A 19789-nucleotide genomic window follows, 5' to 3' on the forward strand; every position below is an offset into this window, starting at 1 on the left:
TGTGTGTGTGTGTGTGATATCTCTTCTCCCCTTCTGGGTGTTTAAAAAAAGAGAGGATGAAGTTTACGATCACAGTGATGAGCCATTTTGTAGATGACTGCCAGTGATACTGATAAGTACAGTGTCACCGAGGACGGCCGGCTTCACGGTTTCTGTTAGTTTGTGCTGTTCGCTATATCATAAGCTGGGGATAGATACGTGGAATGTATCACACACTGGGATTATTCACAGCCCAGGATACACTACAAGTATCTAGAAAAAGGGCTCAGTCGTGTATCACATGACTGGATTAGATATACCGATCTTGTGGCCTATCGCACATGATGGGTTAAATACAGCAGTCTGGGGAGTATCACGCATGATGGGATTAGATCTCTTAATTTTATACTGTATTTCTTACTTGATGCTGCGGTCATCTGATCTCTGCTACTATACATAGTAAAATACACAGGAAAATACACATGCACACTGGGGTATATGGCCCTCTCCAGCCTGGGGTATATGGCCCCCTGCATCCTGTTCAGTGTGTTGAGGGCACAACAGTGCGATTATCTCCCTGCCGTGCTCTGAACAGGTCGGCGGGGAGCAGTGATCGCAGCCTGTACTGTAATACTAATTGCAGGCTGCAATTACCCCAGATACTCACTCCGGACCTCTGCTCTCTGGCGTCTTCTCCCCTAGGCAGCTCCTGTCATAGCATGCACTGAGCAGTGTGTGCGATTACAGGAAATGAAGCCCACAGCATACACTGGGCTACCACAGCATATACTGTGGGCTACAACAGTGTCCGACCGCAGGCTCTGTCCATGGCTGCTGTAAGTGAGGTGTGCAAATGTTGTGCTCACTTACACCCAACCAATGAAAATGGCAGCCTCCAGTGGATAAAGTAAAAAATAATAAATAAAAAAATATTAAAGTACGTTAGTTCATTTAATTTTGTACTAAAAATAATTGATTATATAACACGATGTAACCAATTTTTATTTATTTTTGTTCCTGGGTCCAAAGTGTGTTTTCCTAACCCTTTATGCCAAATACTAATAGAAAATAGTAGTTGTTCCACAAAAAACTTTGCTTCTGTGATCAGGACAATGAAGACAACTCGATATTGAATATGAATGGAGAATTTTCCTGAAAACAGACAAATTTCAAAATTTCATTGTCCTGATCACAGAAAATTGTTCTTCCAGGAAAACTTTGCTTCTATTTGTTTTAGGCATAACTGGTTAGAAAATCACACTTAGGACCCAGGAACAAAAAATATATAAAAATTTATGGTGTGATTTGCTTTATTTGACACAATATACACAACGTTTTTCTGCCCTGTGGTCAAAAAATCAAAGTTTGTGCAGAAAGTAGTTGTTTTTCCATCATCTTTAAATGTAAGCACTTGAAATATTACACTTGGAAGCCAGGAACAAAAATTGTTACATAGTGTAATCAATAAGACAAAAATTACAATCACGACCACTTCCCTTTAAAGACTTGGCTTTATTATTAACATATAAAAACAATTAAAACTTGTGTGGAGACAGGCTTGGCAATATCAGCTAAGAACGGAGTGGTTGTTTACATTAAACCTATAAATCAAAATATACCGTATATTACAAAAATGGCTCCGAAATACAGCAATTGATGATCTTGCAGGAATAAATAAAAAATAGTAAAAAGGATGAATTCTCTAAAACAATGAACGTTCCTGATGTAGATTCCATTATACAATAGTACAGTGACATCGCTAACAGAGGTAGATATGAAGGGGAAACAAGTGCTTACTGCAGAAAATAGTAATTCTTAGGGTGCCTTCACATTGCATTTAGGCACGTGTTCAGTGGCCTCGTCCGCTCTTGCATTCGAACCCCCCACAATACTGGATTCGGACGTATGCGCCGACTGGACCAAAGACTATAATTGTGCTGACAGAGCCTCGTGTAGGCATACAGGCCCAAAAATGATGCATGTCAGAGTGCTCGTACACTATGTTGGCACCATTAGTGTATACCCGAAGCACAAACATGTTTCTCATCCTAGAGAGAGACAGACTGGTTGTGCTTCGGGCCGGCCTGTGGGCAGGTCTTCCCTTTTTCTGGCTTGGGTCAGGAATATAGGACTCTGCCTACAGTCCTGCCTTGGAGCACCGGCATGTCATTAACTGAAAACGTCTAACGCTGATAACATAAGAACCACAAGACTGATATCTTCACCCCAGTTATAATTTTAATCAGTATAACTCTGCCAACCTGACAATGCCGGTACTTTATTTGGAAAGGTGTTAAAGGGAAGGTACCGCGTTTGTAGGTCATTAATAAATCACTGTAATGTAGCATAACATGCTGCTATAAGCAAGTTTGAAATGCATGTGAAACAGATTTCATGTGTTATGAGTTTAAAGAATGCACTGGGGGCTGACATCTTGGTTTTGCAGCAGTAGCAGGGCCCTATCAGTGTCATGGACATAGGGTCCGTGCTGGTCTATTATCTCCTATCTGTAACATTGCAGCAGCATTAGCAGTGAGCTGGGCACGCCTCTGTGGGCTGCACAACTCACTGCTGTAGGTGTGACTAGCTGCCATTTTATTATAGCCCTGTGCTCTCTATCGCAGGACAGAAGAAGCCCTCACTGCTCCTCTGTACTCCAAGCAGGCACATCCTCTGCTCTCACATGCTGCCCTGTGTGCTTCTAATGCTGTCTCCCCCTCCCCCTCCCCCTCACACACAGTCCCTGTGATCTCCAGTAAGCTGCACTCACAGCCTGCAGAGAGGGAGGTGACACCTGGAGAGAGCAGGAAGGGGAGCTGACAGGACAGGGATTAAGGTGGAGGAAGGGGGATGGCAAGAATGTTATTCACAAAAAATGCTGCTGAGTCCACTGTGTTCTGCTCCTCTGTAAACAAGCTGTGCCTCTGATGCAGTAACTGCTGGTGATAGCAGGTCACAGGGCAATCACACACAAAATGGTGCTGCCCTGTGATGCTGCTCTTCATTCTTTGTTAGCAGCAAAATTGGAGAAGTAACTGCTGACATCACCATTTCCCTCCCCTTTTGGGTGGTCTAATATCCCTGGGGCAGAGCTGCTAAATCTTACTATAGCTGCTTGAGGTCTAAAACGGAAAATGCTCCCCCTAATGGTAAATATGTATATTTGTAGAAAAATATATTTTTCATATAGAAATGTTTGCAAACAGTGCAAACATTGCATTAATACATTTTAATTACTATTTTAAGCTTAATTTCACAAAAAAGCAAAATACAAGAAAACTGGTGGCACCTTCCCTTTAAAGAAAACCTGTTTTCAGGATTTTGCCAACATCTGGTGTAATAGTACGCCGATGTCTGACTTCCCCTGTTTGGTGTGGGCTCCTGCACTGAGCCTGCACCTTTTCCGGGCATGTCAGTTGATATATACAGCTGATATGTACCCATCGCTGTTAACTAGCCAAATGCCACTGTCCATTTCTGACAGTGGCATTTAACTCGCTCTGCTGGAAATCCTGCTCATCGGCGCTGGAAATCCTGCTCAACGGCGACCCCTGTCACGCGATCGAGGGTCACCAATGGGTTGGCATGACAACCAGAGGTGGTTGGTGCTCACAGCAAGTGAGCATTTTGAAAATGGCGCCCTCTGCACCTGCGTAGTAGCAGCTATGGGTTTGTATAGAGATCCGATAGCTGCTGTTGCGCAGGCATCGGTGGTGCCATCTTGCTGGAGAAGGAAAAAACGTCTTCCATTAAGATGGCAGCACCATCTGGGTGGTGTGTTTTTTTTTTTTTTTTTTTTTTTTTTTTTTCTCTCCAGCAAGATGGCGCCACCTGCTCAACAGCAGCTAATGGATCTCTATACAAACCAATAGCTGCTACTGCACAGGCGCAGTGGGCACCATCTTAAAAACTACTTTCTTTTTACCTCACTCAGGTAAATCTGCAAAAGGGAGTAAACACAAAGTACACATGCGATTATGCTGCAGCGCCGGTGCCACGGCCGGCACCTGGCTGCAGGAACGTGCTATATATAACAGTTATAACAAGGCCAAGTAACATAGTTAGCAAGGCCAGTTCAGCCTATATTCCATCAGAATAAATCCCCAGATCTACATCCTTCTAAAGAACTTAGTAGTAAGATACAGTATGGTTACGCTCCAGGAAGACATCCAGGCCTCTCTTGAACCCCTCAACTGAGTTCACCATCACCACCTCCTCAGGCAAGCAATTCCAGATTCTCACTGCCCTAACAGTAAAGAATCCTCTTCTATGATGGTGGAAAAACCTTCTCTCCTCCAGACGCAAAGAACTCCCCCTTGTGCCCGTCACCTTCCTTGGTATAAACAGATCCTCGGAGAGATATTTGTATTGTCCCTTATATACTTATACATGGTTATTAGATCGCCCCTCAGTCGTCTTTTTCTAGAATAAACCCTAATTTTGCTAATCTCTCTGGGTATGAATACCTAATCAGAGCACCACATACATGAACCCCGCCTTAGGACACGAGCATATGCTTAACACAAAACTAGAAATAATGATTAAGAAACAACCACAAGACTGATGTCATCAACCAAGGTATCAATTTATTCAGAAAAACGACACAGACCTGACACTGTGTAGGTTACTCTGCAAAATGCTGCTGACCGGTTCCCTTTAACCCCTTAAGCCCCGAGGGTGGTTTGCACGTTAATGACCGGGCCAATTTTTACAATTCTGACCATTGTCCCTTTGAGGTTATAACTCTGGAACACTTCAATGGATCTTGGCGATTCTGACATTGTTTTCTCGTGATATATTGTACTTCATGATAGTGGTAAAATTTATTCGATATAACGTGCGTTTATTTGTGAAAAAAAAATGAATTTGGGGAAGATTTTGCAATTTTCCATCTTTGAATTTTTATGCCCTTAAATCAGAGATGTCACACAAAATAATTAGTAACATTTCCCACATGTCTACTTTACATCAGCACAATTTTGGAAGCAAATTTTTTTTTTTTGTTAGGGAGTTATAAGGGTTAAAAGTTGACCAGCAATTTCTCATTTTTACAACACCAATATTTTTTAGGGACCACGTCACATTTGAAGTCATTTTGAGGGGTCTATATGATAGAAAATAACCAAGTGTGACACCATTCTAAAAACTGCACCCCTCAAGGTGCTCAAAACCACATTCAAGAAGTTTATTAACCCTTCAGGTGTTTTCCAGGAATTTTTGGAATGTTTAAAAAAAAAATGAACATTTAACTTTTTTTCACAGAAAATTTACTTCAGCTCCAATTTGTTTTATTCTACCAAGGGTAACAGGAGAAATTGGACCCCAAAAGTTGTGCAATTTGTCCTGAGTACGCTGATACCCCATATGTGGGGGTAAACCACTATTTGGGAGCATGGCAGAGATCGGAAGAGAAGGAGCGCCATTTGGAATGCAGACTTAGATGGATTGGTCTGCAGGCATCACGTTGCATTTGCAGAGCCCCTGATGTACCCAAACAGAAGTGACCCCATATTGGAAACTAGACCTCCATTTGATTTATCAATGCAAAATTGACTGGAATTGAGATGGGACGCGATGTCGTGTTTGGAGAGCCCCTGATGTGCCTAAACAGTGGAAACCCCCCACAAGTGACACCATTTTGGAAAGTAGACCCCTTAAGGAACTTATCTAGATGTGTGGTGAGCACTTTGACCCAACAAGTGCTTCACAGAAGTTTATATTGCAGAGCCGTAAAAATAAAAATTATTTTTTTCCACAAAAATTATTTTTTAGCCCCCAGTTTTGTATTTTCACAAGAGTAACAGAATAAATTGGACCCCAAAAGTTGTTGTCCAATTTGTCCTGAGTATGCTGATACCCCATATGTGGGGGGGAACCACTGTTTGGGCGCATGGCAGAGCTCGGAAGGGAAGGAGCGCCATTTGGAATGCAGACTTAGATGGATTGGTCTGCAGGCATCACGTTGCATTTGCAGAGCCCCTGATGTACCCAAACAGAAGTGACCCCATATTGGAAACTAGACCTCCCAAGGAACTTATCCAGATGTGTTGTGAGAACTTTGAACCCCCAAGTGTTTAACTACAGTTTACAACGCAGAGCCGTGAAAATAAAAAATCCTTTTTTTTCCCACAAAAATGATTTTTAGCCCCCCAAATTTTTATTTTCCCAAGGGTAACAAGAGAACTTGGACCCCAAAAGTTGTCCAGTTTGTCCTGAGTACGCTGATACCCCATATGTTAAGGTAAACCCCTGTTTGGGCGCACCGGAGAGCTGCTCGGAAGGGAAGTAGCACTGTTTTACTCTTTCAACGCAGAATTGGCTGGAATTGAGATCGGACGCCTTGTCGCGTTTGGAGAGCCCCTGATGTGCCTAAACAATGGAAACCCCCCAATTCTAACAGAAACTCTAATCCAAACACACCCCTAACCCTAATCCCAACAGTGACCCTAACCACACCCCTAACCCTGACAAACCCCTAACTCTAATCCAAACCCTAATCCCAAACGTAAATGTAATCCAAACCCTAACTTTAGCTCCAACCCTAGCCCTAACCCTAACCTTAGCCGTAACGGGAAAATGGAAATAAATACTTTTTTTTTATTTTATTATTTTTCCCTAACTAAGGGGGTGATGAAGGGGGGTTTGATTTGCTTTTATAGCGTTTTTTATAGCTGATTTTAATGATTGGCAGCTGTCACACACTAAAAGACGCTTTATATTGCAAAAAAGTTTTTGCGTCTCCACATTTTGAGACCTATAATTTTTCCATATTTTGGTCCACAGTCATGTGAGGTCTTGTTTTTTGTGGGACGAGTTGACTTTTTTATTGGTAACATTTTCTGACACGTGACAGTTTTTGATCGCTTTTTATTTTTGTGAGGCAGAATGACCAAAAACCAGCTATTCATGAATTTCTTTTGGGGGAGGCGTTTATACCGTTCCACATTTGGTAAAATGGATAAAGCAGTTTTTTATTCTTCGGGTCAGTACGATTACAGCGATACCTCATTTATATCATTTTTTTTATGTTTTGGCGCTTTTATACGATAAAAACTATTTTTATAGAAAAAATAATAATTTGGGCATCGCTTTATTCTTAGGACTATAACTTTTTTATTTTTTTGCTGATGATGCTGTATGGCGGCTCGTTTTTTGCGGGACAAGATGACGTTTTCAGCTGTACCATGGTTATTTATATCCGTCTTTTTGATCACGTGTTATTCCACTTTTTGTTCGGCGGTATGATGATAAAGCGTTGTTTTTTTGCCTCGTTTTTTGGTTTTTTCTTATGGTGTTTACTGAAGGGGTTAACTAGTGGGACAGTTTTATAGGTGGGGTCGTTTCGGACGCGGCGATACTAAATATGTGTACTTTTATTGTTTATTTTTTTATTTAGATAAATGTATTTATGGGAATAATTTATTTTTTTATTTAGGAATTTTTTTTTCTTTTTTTTTTTATTACACATGTGGAAATTTTTTTTTTGACTTTTTTTTTTTTTTACAGGGGGGGACATCACAGATCGTTGATCTGACAGTTTGCACAGCACTCTGTCAGATCAACGATTTGCCTGAGGCCTGTTTCACACGTCCGTGTCTCTGGTACGTGAGGTGACCGTTTCCTCACGTACCGGAGACACTGACACACATAGACACATAAAAATCAATGCATCTGTGCAGATGTCATTGATTTTTTGCGGACTGTGTCTCCGTGTGCCAAACACGGAGACATGTCCATGTTTGTGGGAGCGCACATATTACACGGACCCATTAAAGTCAATGGGTCCGTGTAAAACACGTGCCGCACACGGACGTTGTCCGTGTGCCGTGCAGGAGACAGCGCTACATTAAGCGCTGTCCCCCCCACTGGTGCTGAAGCCACGATTCATATCTTCCCTGCAGCAGCGTTTGCTGCAGAGAAGATATGAATAATAGTGTTTAAAATAAAGATCTATGTGCCCCCTGCCCTCCCGACCCCTGTGGGCCCCCCCATCCCCGCTGTTCTGAAAATACTCACACTGCTCCCTCGTTGGCTGTCGCTGCTTACTGTTCTGGCCGCACCTTCTCCTGTATGCGGTCACGTGGGGCCGCTCATTTACAGTAATGAATATGCGGCTCTACCTCCCATAGGGGTGGAGCCGCATATTCATGACTGTAATCGGCGGCCTCACGTGACCGCATACAGGAGAAGATGCGGCCAGAACAGTCTTTATTTTAAACACTATTATTCATATCTTCTCTGCAGCAAACGCTGCTGCAGGGAAGATATGAATCGCGGCTTCAGCACCAGATGCTGGTACGTGTGGTACCCAGCACGGGGAGTGTGGTACCCAGTGGGCACACGTGTGCCACATTGATGTGCCACAGAAACGTAGGGGGACACGGATAATTCCGGTACTGACTTTTTCCGGTACTGGAATTATCTGGACGTGTGAAACCGGCCTTACAGAACTGCAGGCTTACCAAGCGCCTGCTCTGAGCAGGCACTTGGTAAGCCACCTCCCTCCCTGCAGGACCCGGATGCAGCGGCCATTTTGGATTCGGGCCTTGCTGCAGGGAGGAAGGTAGGAGACCCTCGCAGCAACGCGATCACATCGCGTTGCTGCGGGGGTCTCGGGGAAGCCCGCAGGGAGCCCCCTCCCTGTGCAATGCTTCCCTGCACCGCCGGCACACCGCGATCATGTTTGATCGCGGTGTGCTGGGGGTTAATCTGCCGGGAGCGGTTCGTGACTGCTCCTGGCACATAGTGCCGGATGTCAGCTGCGATAGGCAGCTGACACCCGGCCGCGCTCCCCCCGTGAGCGCGGCCGATCGCATATGACGTACTATCCCGTCACTGAGAATTAAGTCCCAGGGCACCTTGACGGGATAGTACGTCATATGGGATTAAGGGGTTAAAGAAGCTAACCTAGACATGTTTGGTGTCTATGAACTCGTGATGACCTGGAGAATCATAATGACAGGTCAGTTTTAACATTTAGTGAACGTAATAAAAAAAACGGAGATTGCCTTTTTTTTTTTTTTTTTTTTTTTTTTGCAGTTTTTCTGCACTTGAAACTTTTTTCCTGTACACAATGTTAAAACCAATGATGTCGTTCAAAAATACAACTCATCTCACAAAGAATACAAGCCTCCACATGGACATTTTGACCAAAAAAATAAGTTATGGCTCTGGGAGAAGGAGAGCAAAGAATGAAAATGCAAAAACAGAAAATGGCCCAGGGTTAAGCAGCAGGATAATTTGTTTGCCTCTCACTTTGCTCTTACCTATGCCCCTCAAAAGATTTCAGTAGGCAGCTGTAATCTGATCCCCAGTGAACTAGCAGCTGGTCTTGCTTTGACCAAGGCTTATTTTTGGGTGAAGGATAACTTGACAGAGCAGGAGGAAGTAGAAATGGCTTAAAAGTGGAGAAAGTAGATTTCCCTGATTATATCACAAAGCGTCTTTTATTCAGTTGTGCTATTGATTAATGAAATGTTTGTTGAAATGGCAGTGACCGCTTAAATTTCTACTCTTCTGCAGTTGAGTCTGTTATTGCATATGCCTGTGTTTTTTCACTTCAGAGGTGTCAAAGCTTGAGAAAAACATGGCTGTTGCAGACCACACCAAACTTGCACAGTCTGCTAAAGTTAAACAGAATGGCACCAGTCACTCCAGTATTATCCCAGCCCACTTCACGCTCCTGCAGAAGCCATCAAGGAACACAGAAGTGGAATCGTGGAAACTAAGGTATGGCTAACATCGTGTATTTGACGTTTTGTATTAAAGCTTAATATACAATTTACTGTCTTCACTTTCTAAATCACTACAGGATCATTAAATACTCAAACAATTTGTTTTGCAGCCGATCATTCAATGCAGCTGCAGGGAAAACGAATCATACCATTGGTTTTGCTTTTGAAAAATCTTTTCCGATTAAAAATGCTGCAAGTTTATCTTCATGGAGTGGGGGGACTCTGCGCCGGAGTCCAAAGAAAGTACAGAGACCACAAATAACTACAGTAGAAGAAGTAAGTTTGACATGCAGGATACATATTTTGGTGTCTCTGCCTTTACATTACAACATTTATATACAGTGCTACCGTCCAATTATGTATTTAAAGGGATAATTTTTATCCATTCACTTCCATATATCTGACGATTCCTATGACGCTGCACAATAGGAAAGAGGTGGAGGGAGATGAGGGAGAGCCGCAGAGAACTACTGCGCATGCCCAAGATTCCCAGCCCCGCAGTGTGAATAAATCAGAAGACTGCGGGGTGGGATCGCGGGCCTGTGCGTTTACGCAGGCGCAAGAAGGAAGACCTCACGTGATGTCAGTGGACGGGCAGCGCTAAGTGTGCATGCCCAAGAAAAAAGATTACTGTGCAGGCGTCGGGTAAATAACTTAACGCTGAAAAGGTGGCGCCCAGAAGAAAGGAGGAAATGACTGATGCCTGTGAGGTGTCTGTGTCAGGGGGGAAAGACCTGCCCTCCCTGACAAACTAGAGGTATGAGGGACAAATTATAAAAACTATTCTTTCAGCGGTGGAAGGGACCCGAACTAAAAGAGCCACCTTGGCAGAATGCAGCATTAGTGCTGCACAAGTTGGCTCTTTAGTTTAAAAATGCTGGGGGGTGGTGACAGGTGCCCGTTAAAGCAAATATAGCAGCTACTTCTGTTGCCATTTCAATGAATCTCTGGGTGGAAGATTTAGAAAATCATATAAGGAACAAAACCCCTAGAGAGAAGATTTTTGGAGTCCCTAACCTTTCTGAAGATGGCAACTGCTTTTATGGTTGTTGCCTCTGTGGAATCAGTTTGGTTCGCAGCAAGCAATGGGGCACTGTCCAATGCTGTGATATGGATTCTATGGCTGAAGACATGGTCAGGAAATTATTTATTCTTCGAGTAGCTATGTTCCATTCCTTTCTCAGCCTTGCATGAATTTGGGCCTGTCCTAGATGACCTGCTTTAAAAAGCTTTGGATACCAAGAGGTTTTCCAGAAGAAAAGCCAAGGAAGACTCCTTTCGGAGCACCCACTCTCATCCCATGCAGGAGGCAAAGTGAAGACAGGTAGAGGTTTTCCATGGGAGGCCGATGAAGAGGCTCCCTTCTCAATCCAGGCTCTAGCACAGGGAGACAATGACATCAGAAGAATCAGTGGGAGGCTTCAATATTTCCTAGAGGGTCGGCAGAGAATATCCAGTAATTGGTGGATATGTCAAGCTATCTCTTTACCTATTAATTCGGTTTAAGTTTAGCGTCTGTCAAGAAAGCTATTGAAATGATTCTAAATGTGTCCTTTGGGGGTCACTATTCAGACAGAAGCCAAATTATTGTCCTTTTTGACACCTCGCTGTTTCTATCAGTAGACTACGAAGAAGGATCTAAAGCAGGGGTGGGGAATCTTTCTTTACTTTTTTTTTTTTTTCAGCCAAGGGCCATTTGGATTTTTATACCATCCTTCGGGAGCCGTACAAACTCCGCCCACAAAGTACATCCTGACTCTGGCACCGGTGTTAAGACGTAATCTTTCATTGCATGCCCTTCAGCGTTCAGTAATGAACACTGCATGTGTGTGCTAACAGAGCAAGAAGTAATTAATAAACCTCCCTGCCCAAGAATGCGGTCCCTGAGAATCTGCTTGGGGGCCTGATAAAAGGTCATCGAGGGCCGTAAATGGCCCTGGGGCCTGAGGTTCCCCACCCCTTATCTAAGGGATAAGTTGGCTAGTATTGGTCTCATCGTGGCAATTGGAGCGGAGTTTGAAGGTAACCGGTTATCCTGGGAAAAGAAGGATGCTGTAGAACAGGAGGAACTGATTAGATTAATATGCATTTTTTGTGGGAAAGCACAGTGAAACTTAGTTTATGCATTGAAATGCCATACATGAATCCAATAGGCGGTCCTCTTTAGTGATGGACAGTCTTTCCACATGGCTTCTGCTCTACATCTCATTCACTTCTCTTTACCATCCTGTACACAGATCTGCGTACATGTGCAACGTGACTGTTTTAGGCTGAAATACACAATCACTTCTGCGTTGGTCTTTTGAGTATAAATACACTTTTTTTTTTTTTTTTTTTTTTAAATTTGAAATTGCTATTGGGATTATTTCCAGTCAACAGTGGTGTATGTATACAGTGGATATGTGAGAGAGGTTAACTTTATGCAGAGAAAGTTGTAGTTTTGCAGGTTAGATGTAATCTGTAGGACCCTCAGCAATTCTCATGTGGATTTGCCACAGGAGAAATGTGGCATCAATAGCCTATCCTTGTAATGCATGGTTCAGCTGGGTTCTATGGAGCGAGCCGAGACTATTCTTAAGAGGCTGAATGAAGGTCCTGATTAAGATAGATTTGTTTATTTTCAAAAATATCTTAAACCAGACCACCTACGTAAACATTCCATCCCATTGGTGGAGTGATGACCAAGTGACTACATGATCAAAAAAGTACAGGGGCTTTTTCCAGCAGCATGGGTGAGATGTACTTTGTGACTTTTTGTGATTAATGGGGACCAGGATATTGACTAGGTTCTGAGCCAGTGATTTAAGACATGATGCATAGGAAGTAACTCTGCTCATACTCGTTCTATCTTAAGTGCCCTCTTGCATGTCTGTTCAATAAAAAAAATCTTAGTTGGTGCTAGCTATCACTTGTCTGTTTAAAGATTTTTATTTATTTTTTGTTTCAATGTGTTTTTTTGTACAAGTAAAATTTCTACTTTTTTTTTTTTAAGCCTAAACTGCTCCAATCCTCCTTTTTTTCCCCATCTATGTAAACAGATTGTGTATTGCTCAATATTAAATGTTTTGCATGTGATTTTTCTTAGTGTCTACGTGCAGAGGAGAAAGAATTGTATAGACAATTGATTAAGATGGTCTCAAGAAAAAACGTTTTGTCCACCAATTCCACGATGTTTCTTCCTCCAGAAATGTAAGTTAGCTTTTGTTTGTCACTAAGTCGGAAGGAGAAAAATCCAGATTTATTGTACACCTACGTACATTTACTTTTATTTATTTTTTCTATTTTATCTTTTAAGATCACGGAGATTAAGTTCAAGTAGTGTATCTGGTCAACCTGGTGCTTCAAGTCTAAGTTCTTTAGAGCCTTGTACTTTAGATGTGGAACCTACATACCAGCCCAAAATTAGTTTGGTTCCAGAGAGAGTAACGACAGCCCCACTTTCTGTTGATAACACTTTAAAACCTACCTGTGAGAGCAGAAATTTTGCCAAACACCAACTTCACAGACAAAGACGGAGCTCTCAAGAGCCAGTTAAAGGTAAGTGTGGTTTTACCACATATTCTGATGAGTGACCATAGGATAAGGACAGACTTTAAGGTACCGTCACATTAAGCGACGCTGCAGCGATATAGGCAACGATGCCGATCGCTGCAGCATCGCGGTTTGGTCGCTGGAGAGCTGTCAGACAGCTCTCCAGCGACCAACGATGCCGAAGTCCCCGGGTAACCAGGGTAAACATCGGGTTACTAAGCGCAGGGCCGCGCTTAGTAACTCGATGTTTACCCTGGTTACCATTGTAAATGTAAAAAAACAAACACTACATACTTACATTCCGGTGTCTGTCGCAACCCCCGGCGTCAGCTTCCCTGCACTGTCAGCGCCGGCCAGCCGTAAAGCAGAGCACAGCGGTGACGTCACCGCTGTGCTCTGCTTTACGGCCGGCGCTGACACAGTGCAGGGAAGCTGACGCCGGGGGACGCGACAGACACCGGAATGTAAGTATGTAGTGTTTGTTTTTTTGCATTTACGCTGGTAACCAGGGTAAACATCGGGTTATTAAGCGCGGCCCTGTGCTTAGTAACCCGATATTTACCCTGGTTACAAGTGAACACATCGCTGGATCGGCGTCACACACGCCGATTCAGCGATGTCAGCGGGTGATCCAGCGACGTAATAAAGTTCTGGACTTCTAGCTCCGACCAGCGATGTCACAGCAGGATCCTGATCGCTGCTGCGTGTCAAAACACAACGATATCGCTATCCAGGGCGCTGCAACGTCACGGATCGCTATCGTTCTAAAGTTGCTCAGTGTGACGGTACCTTTAGCATTAGCTATCCTACACTGAATCTTTCTCTGGACCATGGCACTGTTTAAACTGGGTTGTCACAAACATAAGTTCATTTTAGTAAACAGATCTTTGAATAATAACTTCCACAATTGGATGTGTTTTAAAAATAACAAAAAAAAAATACGTTCCTATGCTGAATAAATGTGTCCCTGCTGTGTACTGTATAATGGCTGTGTCTGAATGTGCAGGGACTTGGTCTGGTCATACCACAGCTCCTGGGGCAGGGAAGAGTATACAGACATTACAGCATGGGATTGCAGCTGATTCTTTTTGTGAGCTAAAATATTTCACTGCCTGATTTTATAATCTCACAAAAAGAATCCGCTGTAATGTGTGCATACTCTCTTGTGCTCTTCCTACCCTGCCCAGGAGCTGTGGTATGATCAGACCATGTACGGTCAGACACAGCCATTACACAGCAGGGACATATTTATCAGATTAGCTCTGTACAGGAACTTTTTTTTTTTCTCTTTAAATTTATCCAATTGTGGAGCTTATTTTTACACCAAGATCTGTTGATTAAAATATACTTTTGCTCATGGCAGAACCCTTTTAAGTCTTTCTAAATTGTGTTTATTAGGGATGTATGAATAGCTTTGGATAAGTGCTTATCCGAATAGCTATAGCACTTACCGAATAGCTGCCACGGGAACCCGGATACCTGGAGCGCTCCTGATAATCGGCTGGTCGGCGCTGCAGCAGCATGTGTCACTGCTGTGTGATAGTCACACCACATGTATGGAGAACCTGTTTGTTGGGCTTTCCGTACATGTGTTGTGACTGTCACAGCCGCAACACATGCGGCTGCAGCACCAAACAGCTGATTATCAGAAGCGCTCCAGGTATCCGGGTTCTTGAGGCAGCTATTCGGATAAGCAGTTATCCGAAGCTGTTCACTCATCCCTAATATTTATTGATATAGGAGACCCCGGCTAAAGACCATTAACACTGAGCAAATATAGTAAATTAAGGTTCCTAGGCTTTATTATCTTGTGTAAGCTACCGATTACCTGATGAATGAGCAGATTTCTTGTTCATTGGGTAAAATCTTTTGGTTACACAAGATCATTTGTTCTCGGCAGCTCATTGTTCTACTTAAAAAGGACTCTTGCTACTGAGCACAATGGCAGCTTATGCGCGCTGAATGACCGATTACAAATGGTTCTTTTCCCATCAGGACTGTGGTCAGCCGATTGTTTAATGCGGTAGTCATTGGGTGTAAACGGCAACTCTAGTTCACTTTTTAGAAATCCTCTCATTATCACGAGCAGGATGACGAAGAAATGTTGTTTCTCTATTGTATTGGCGGCAGATAACACTGGGTCAGATTACATTTCACTTAACATTTAGAAAGTGTCCCAATATTTGCTTTATGGACCATAAATGCAGTGACCTGTACTAATTACTTAATGGCTGGTTCTGGAAAATGAAAGTTTGCAGCAAATTCAGCTTTTCAAAAATGGGTATAGACTTTCAAGTATCACTTCATGGGTTTTTTTTTGTTGTTTTCATTTCTTCACCACAATAGTATCAGTAATGTGTGTTCTTACTGTGTAATAAGTTACCAGCTGCTTCCAGAGGGTCTCTAGTCCTCGTCTGCCTCATATGGCTAGGGTGCTACCAACCAGATGACTCCTGTGTTTGCTCAGTGGACTGGCAGTCACTTCTCAACATTACTTAAACCGCTCTGGTAGAGAAATGATAAAGAATAAAACAAAGCAAAACCACTAATAGTAAGGAATACAAAAAGTGGGGAAAAAGTTAATGGCCTACTTCTAATAACTACACATCTGTCCTGGCCATGAACAGTATGTGCAGAATTGGTTGTCTAGCTGACAAGCAGAGTAGTTGTGAACCCATATCCTGACCATGGACCGACCTCTCTTGGAGATCTGTCAGGTCCCTCTATTGGGTTGCAAAGTTTTTAGATGGTAAAATTACCCTGGCCTCAGTGCCATCTGACACACTCCAAGGCTGTTGGGAGCAGCCGGGGTCTGGTGGGCAATTCATGCAGCCCAGTGTGTGTGATTAGGAGTGATGCTGGCAGAATTTGCCTCCCGATCACACTGATTTTAATAAAGGATTGAGCAGACCATGCCAGTCTGTACGCATCACTAAATGCTCTTGTTGAGAATTGATAGCGGTTGGCGATTTGTTTGCAATGACTTCTGTCTATGGTAATGTGTGGCTTACTTTTCTGCTTAGGTTCAGACTCTGTCATCGTTCTTGATCCTATTTCCAAAGAAGAATATCATCCAAGGTAATTGCATCCGATTTCGTAAACTAATTTTTAGTATAGTGTTATTTGTAAACATTATGATCCCAATTAATAAAGGCCAGCAATCTTCTTAACAGCCTTGATGAGGGGATGAGGTGGAGTGTGAGGCTCCTAATTCTTTAAGGGGTGCACATTCATAAAGCGGCATGCACCTCCCTGTGCACCAGGCCTCAAGTCTTGATCCATTCCTTGCTGGAGAAAGATTTGTGGCGCAGCTTATGACAAATACCAGAAAGGTCTAAACAGTGATACTAGATTTTTCATGTATGACAGTAAAAATATATTTTATTCTTCAAACTCCTTGAGCTTTTTATAATTTTATTTATATCAAGTGGATTTCTTGACTCCTGCGGAATATCGCTCCCTATATCTCTGGGTGTGCTGCCAGCAAATTGAGAAATATTCTGCAATAGCTGCTCTCTGCTCACCTGATCTCACTGCAGAGCGGTTACTTTCTGTGAATTAACACATTTTCCTGCCTGTTTAAAAACAAGCAGGGGAATGTTTTACCTTTAAAGAATCAGTTGCGATCCCATGCTGTAATGTCTGTACACTCTTTTGCTTCCTCTCCTGCCCAGGAGCTGTGGTATGATCAGACTATGTCCCTGCACGGTCAGAGACAGCCATTACACAGCAGAGTAGCTCGGTGGTTAGCAATGCAGCCTTACAGCGCTGGGTTCAAATTCAACCAAGGAAAACGACTGCAAGGATTTTGAATGTTCCATCCGTATTTGCGTGGGGTTTCCTCCCTCACTCCAAAGACATATTGGTAGGGAATTGATTGAGAGCCCTATTATCGACAGTGATGATAATGTGTGTGAAGCGCTGCTGAATAAGAGAGCGCTATGTAAGCAAAGCATAATGAATAAATAGGTACACAGCAGGGGCACATACCATAAGATAATCTCAACACAGGAACATTATACGGTATATTTATTTTACATACATCCATTCAATTATGGAACTTTATAATATCCCAAGATCTATTGATTAAAAATGTACGTTGTAGAAGTCCAAAAGCGGCCTTGATATTTTGGAATGTTTTGGATTATCTATCAGATATAGCATTTCCCACATTGAGTCCCACCCAGCGGGCCTTTATGGATGCTGAGTTTACATTGGAGGAGATAGAGTATGCAATGATGGACATGTCGTCTGGGAAGGCTCCTGGACCGGATGGGTTTCCCATTAAGTTATATGAGATATCGGGATATACTAGCACCACTCTTACTGAAGGTATTTCGGGGTGTATGGGAGGGAGGATGTATGCCTGAAACTTTCTATGAGGCAAATATTATCATACTTATAAAGGAGGGGAAGGTCCCTTTAGAATGCGGAAATTATCGCCCCATATCACTAGTTAATGTAGACTACAAAATCTTCACTAAAGTCCTGGCCATTAGACTGAATTCAATTATTTTGGATTTTATCCACCCAGATCAAACTGGCTTTATGCCCGGTAAGAGCACCTCTATTAATATCAGGCGAGTCCAGTCGATAATTCAATATAGTTCTTTAGTGTCGGACAACAACTGGGCATTGGCATCACTGGACGTGGCCAAAGCCTTTGATTCTCTTGAGTGGCCCCTTCTGTCAGCATGCTTGCAGAGGTAAGGTTTTGGGGATAGATTTTTAAAATGGATCAGTATACTATACATGAAACCTAAAGCCCGCATAATTGTAATTTACTCTGTGGTGAAATGTGTATATTGATCTATGTGTGTAGTGACATATGTCTTGGGTTATATGTGTCACTAGTGGTAATGTAACATCTGTCCTGAAGGCAAGTAGCACCTAGGTGTTAATAGGTACTTCCTTGGGACTAGTAGAAATTGTCTCCATATCTCACCAGGAGGTCTAGCTAAGGCCAAGAAGAAAGGAACACTTGACACCCTCTAGTGCTTGGAGGGGAGATTTTAATTGCGGCTTGAGGTTAGCTATTCCTGGGAACCATCTCTCAAGTGTCTCCAGAGGAAAATAATATATATTCCTTAGTAGAGCGGCCGTGCCCAATCAAACAGACTGCAATTATTATATTAACCTGGGGGGCCGGTCTAGAAACCTGACCTCAGACCAAAGTTATAAATTTAGGCTGCAGAGAGAAAATTGTGTTCACACGATGGGGGCAGCCTGAGAAGCTGGTGTGATCCAATCTACATTCTTCCTACCCTCAGGGAGCAGAAAGCAACTACCAGTTAGATAATTTCTGTAAGTTTCTCCTGTTTATTTTGATACTGTTTTGCATAAGTCTTTTTATTATCATATTTTTATACCTTTTTCTTATTGTAAGCATCAAACCTTTTGTTATTAAAGTATAAAACTTTAACAAGTTGAACCTTGAATTTTCTAAAAGAATCCATAGCCTAAGGTGTGTGATCCTTATGAGTGACTAGATGGTGGCCCGATTCTAACACATCAGGTATTCTAGAATATGCATGTCCACGTAGTATATTGCCCAGCCACGTAGTATATTGCCCAGCCACATAGTATATAGCACAGCCCACGTATGGTATATTGCCCAGCCACATAGTATTTAGCAGAGCCACGTAGTATATTGCCTTCTCACGTAGTATATTTCCCAGCACAGAGCCACGTAGTATAGAGACTTAAAAAAAAATATATATATATATATATATATATATATATATATATATATATATATATATATATATATATATATATATATATATATATATATATATATATACATATATATATATATATATATATATATATATATATACATATATACATATATATACATATATATACATATATATATACTCACCTATAGCCCGTTGAAGTCCTGCTATACTTACCCTCCGCCGCCTTTCTCGCTCCTCTCCACGCTCCCGGGACCGCTCCATTGCAAGCGGCAGCTTGCGGTCCCGTCCCAGGGCTGGTGTGAGCAGGACCTATGATGACGTCACGGCAGGTCCTTGTTGCACACCAGCCCTGGGACGGGAGCGGAAGCTGCCGCTTGCAATGGAGCGGTCCCGGGAGTGTGGAGAGGAACGAGAAAAACGGCGGAGGGTGAGTATAGCCGTTTTATTGTTTTTTTTATTATTTTTAACAAGACCTATTTTTACTATTGATGCTGCATTGGCAGCATCAATAGTAAACCGTTGGGGACACACAGGGTTAATAGCAGCGGTAACGGAGTGCGTTACACCGTGGGCCGTTACCGCTGCCATTAACCCTGTGTGAGTGGAGGGGATTATGGAGCGGGCGCCGGGCAGTGAGTGTAGGGGAGGGACTAATCGGACTGTGGCCGTCGCTGATTGGTCGCGGCAGCCATGACAGGCAGCTGCCAAGACCAATCAGCGAACGAATAACCGTGACAGAAGGACAGACAGACGTTAGTACCCCTTAGACAATTATGTATATAGATAGACCTATTTTTATTAGTATTGTTAGTTCCGGGACTCATCGCCCGTGTATTCGATGAG

General features: G+C 42.7%; 1 protein-coding gene across 4 annotated transcripts in view; it reads left to right on the forward strand.

The window, feature by feature from the left end:
• The window catches only part of SENP1 (SUMO specific peptidase 1), a 98339-nt gene that overhangs the window by 40129 nt on the left and 38421 nt on the right, over positions 1 to 19789 (forward strand). For all 4 annotated transcript variants that reach the window (XM_069758664.1, XM_069758667.1, XM_069758666.1 and 1 more), the window contains 5 exons: positions 9543 to 9708; positions 9824 to 9989; positions 12799 to 12902; positions 13009 to 13250; positions 16268 to 16322. In XM_069758664.1, the coding sequence (XP_069614765.1) occupies positions 9543 to 9708; positions 9824 to 9989; positions 12799 to 12902; positions 13009 to 13250; positions 16268 to 16322 (733 nt within the window). The remainder of the gene's footprint in view (positions 1 to 9542; positions 9709 to 9823; positions 9990 to 12798; positions 12903 to 13008; positions 13251 to 16267; positions 16323 to 19789) is intronic.

Source organism: Ranitomeya imitator, chromosome 3, assembly GCF_032444005.1.
Source record: "Ranitomeya imitator isolate aRanImi1 chromosome 3, aRanImi1.pri, whole genome shotgun sequence".
NCBI lineage: Eukaryota > Metazoa > Chordata > Amphibia > Anura > Dendrobatidae > Ranitomeya > Ranitomeya imitator.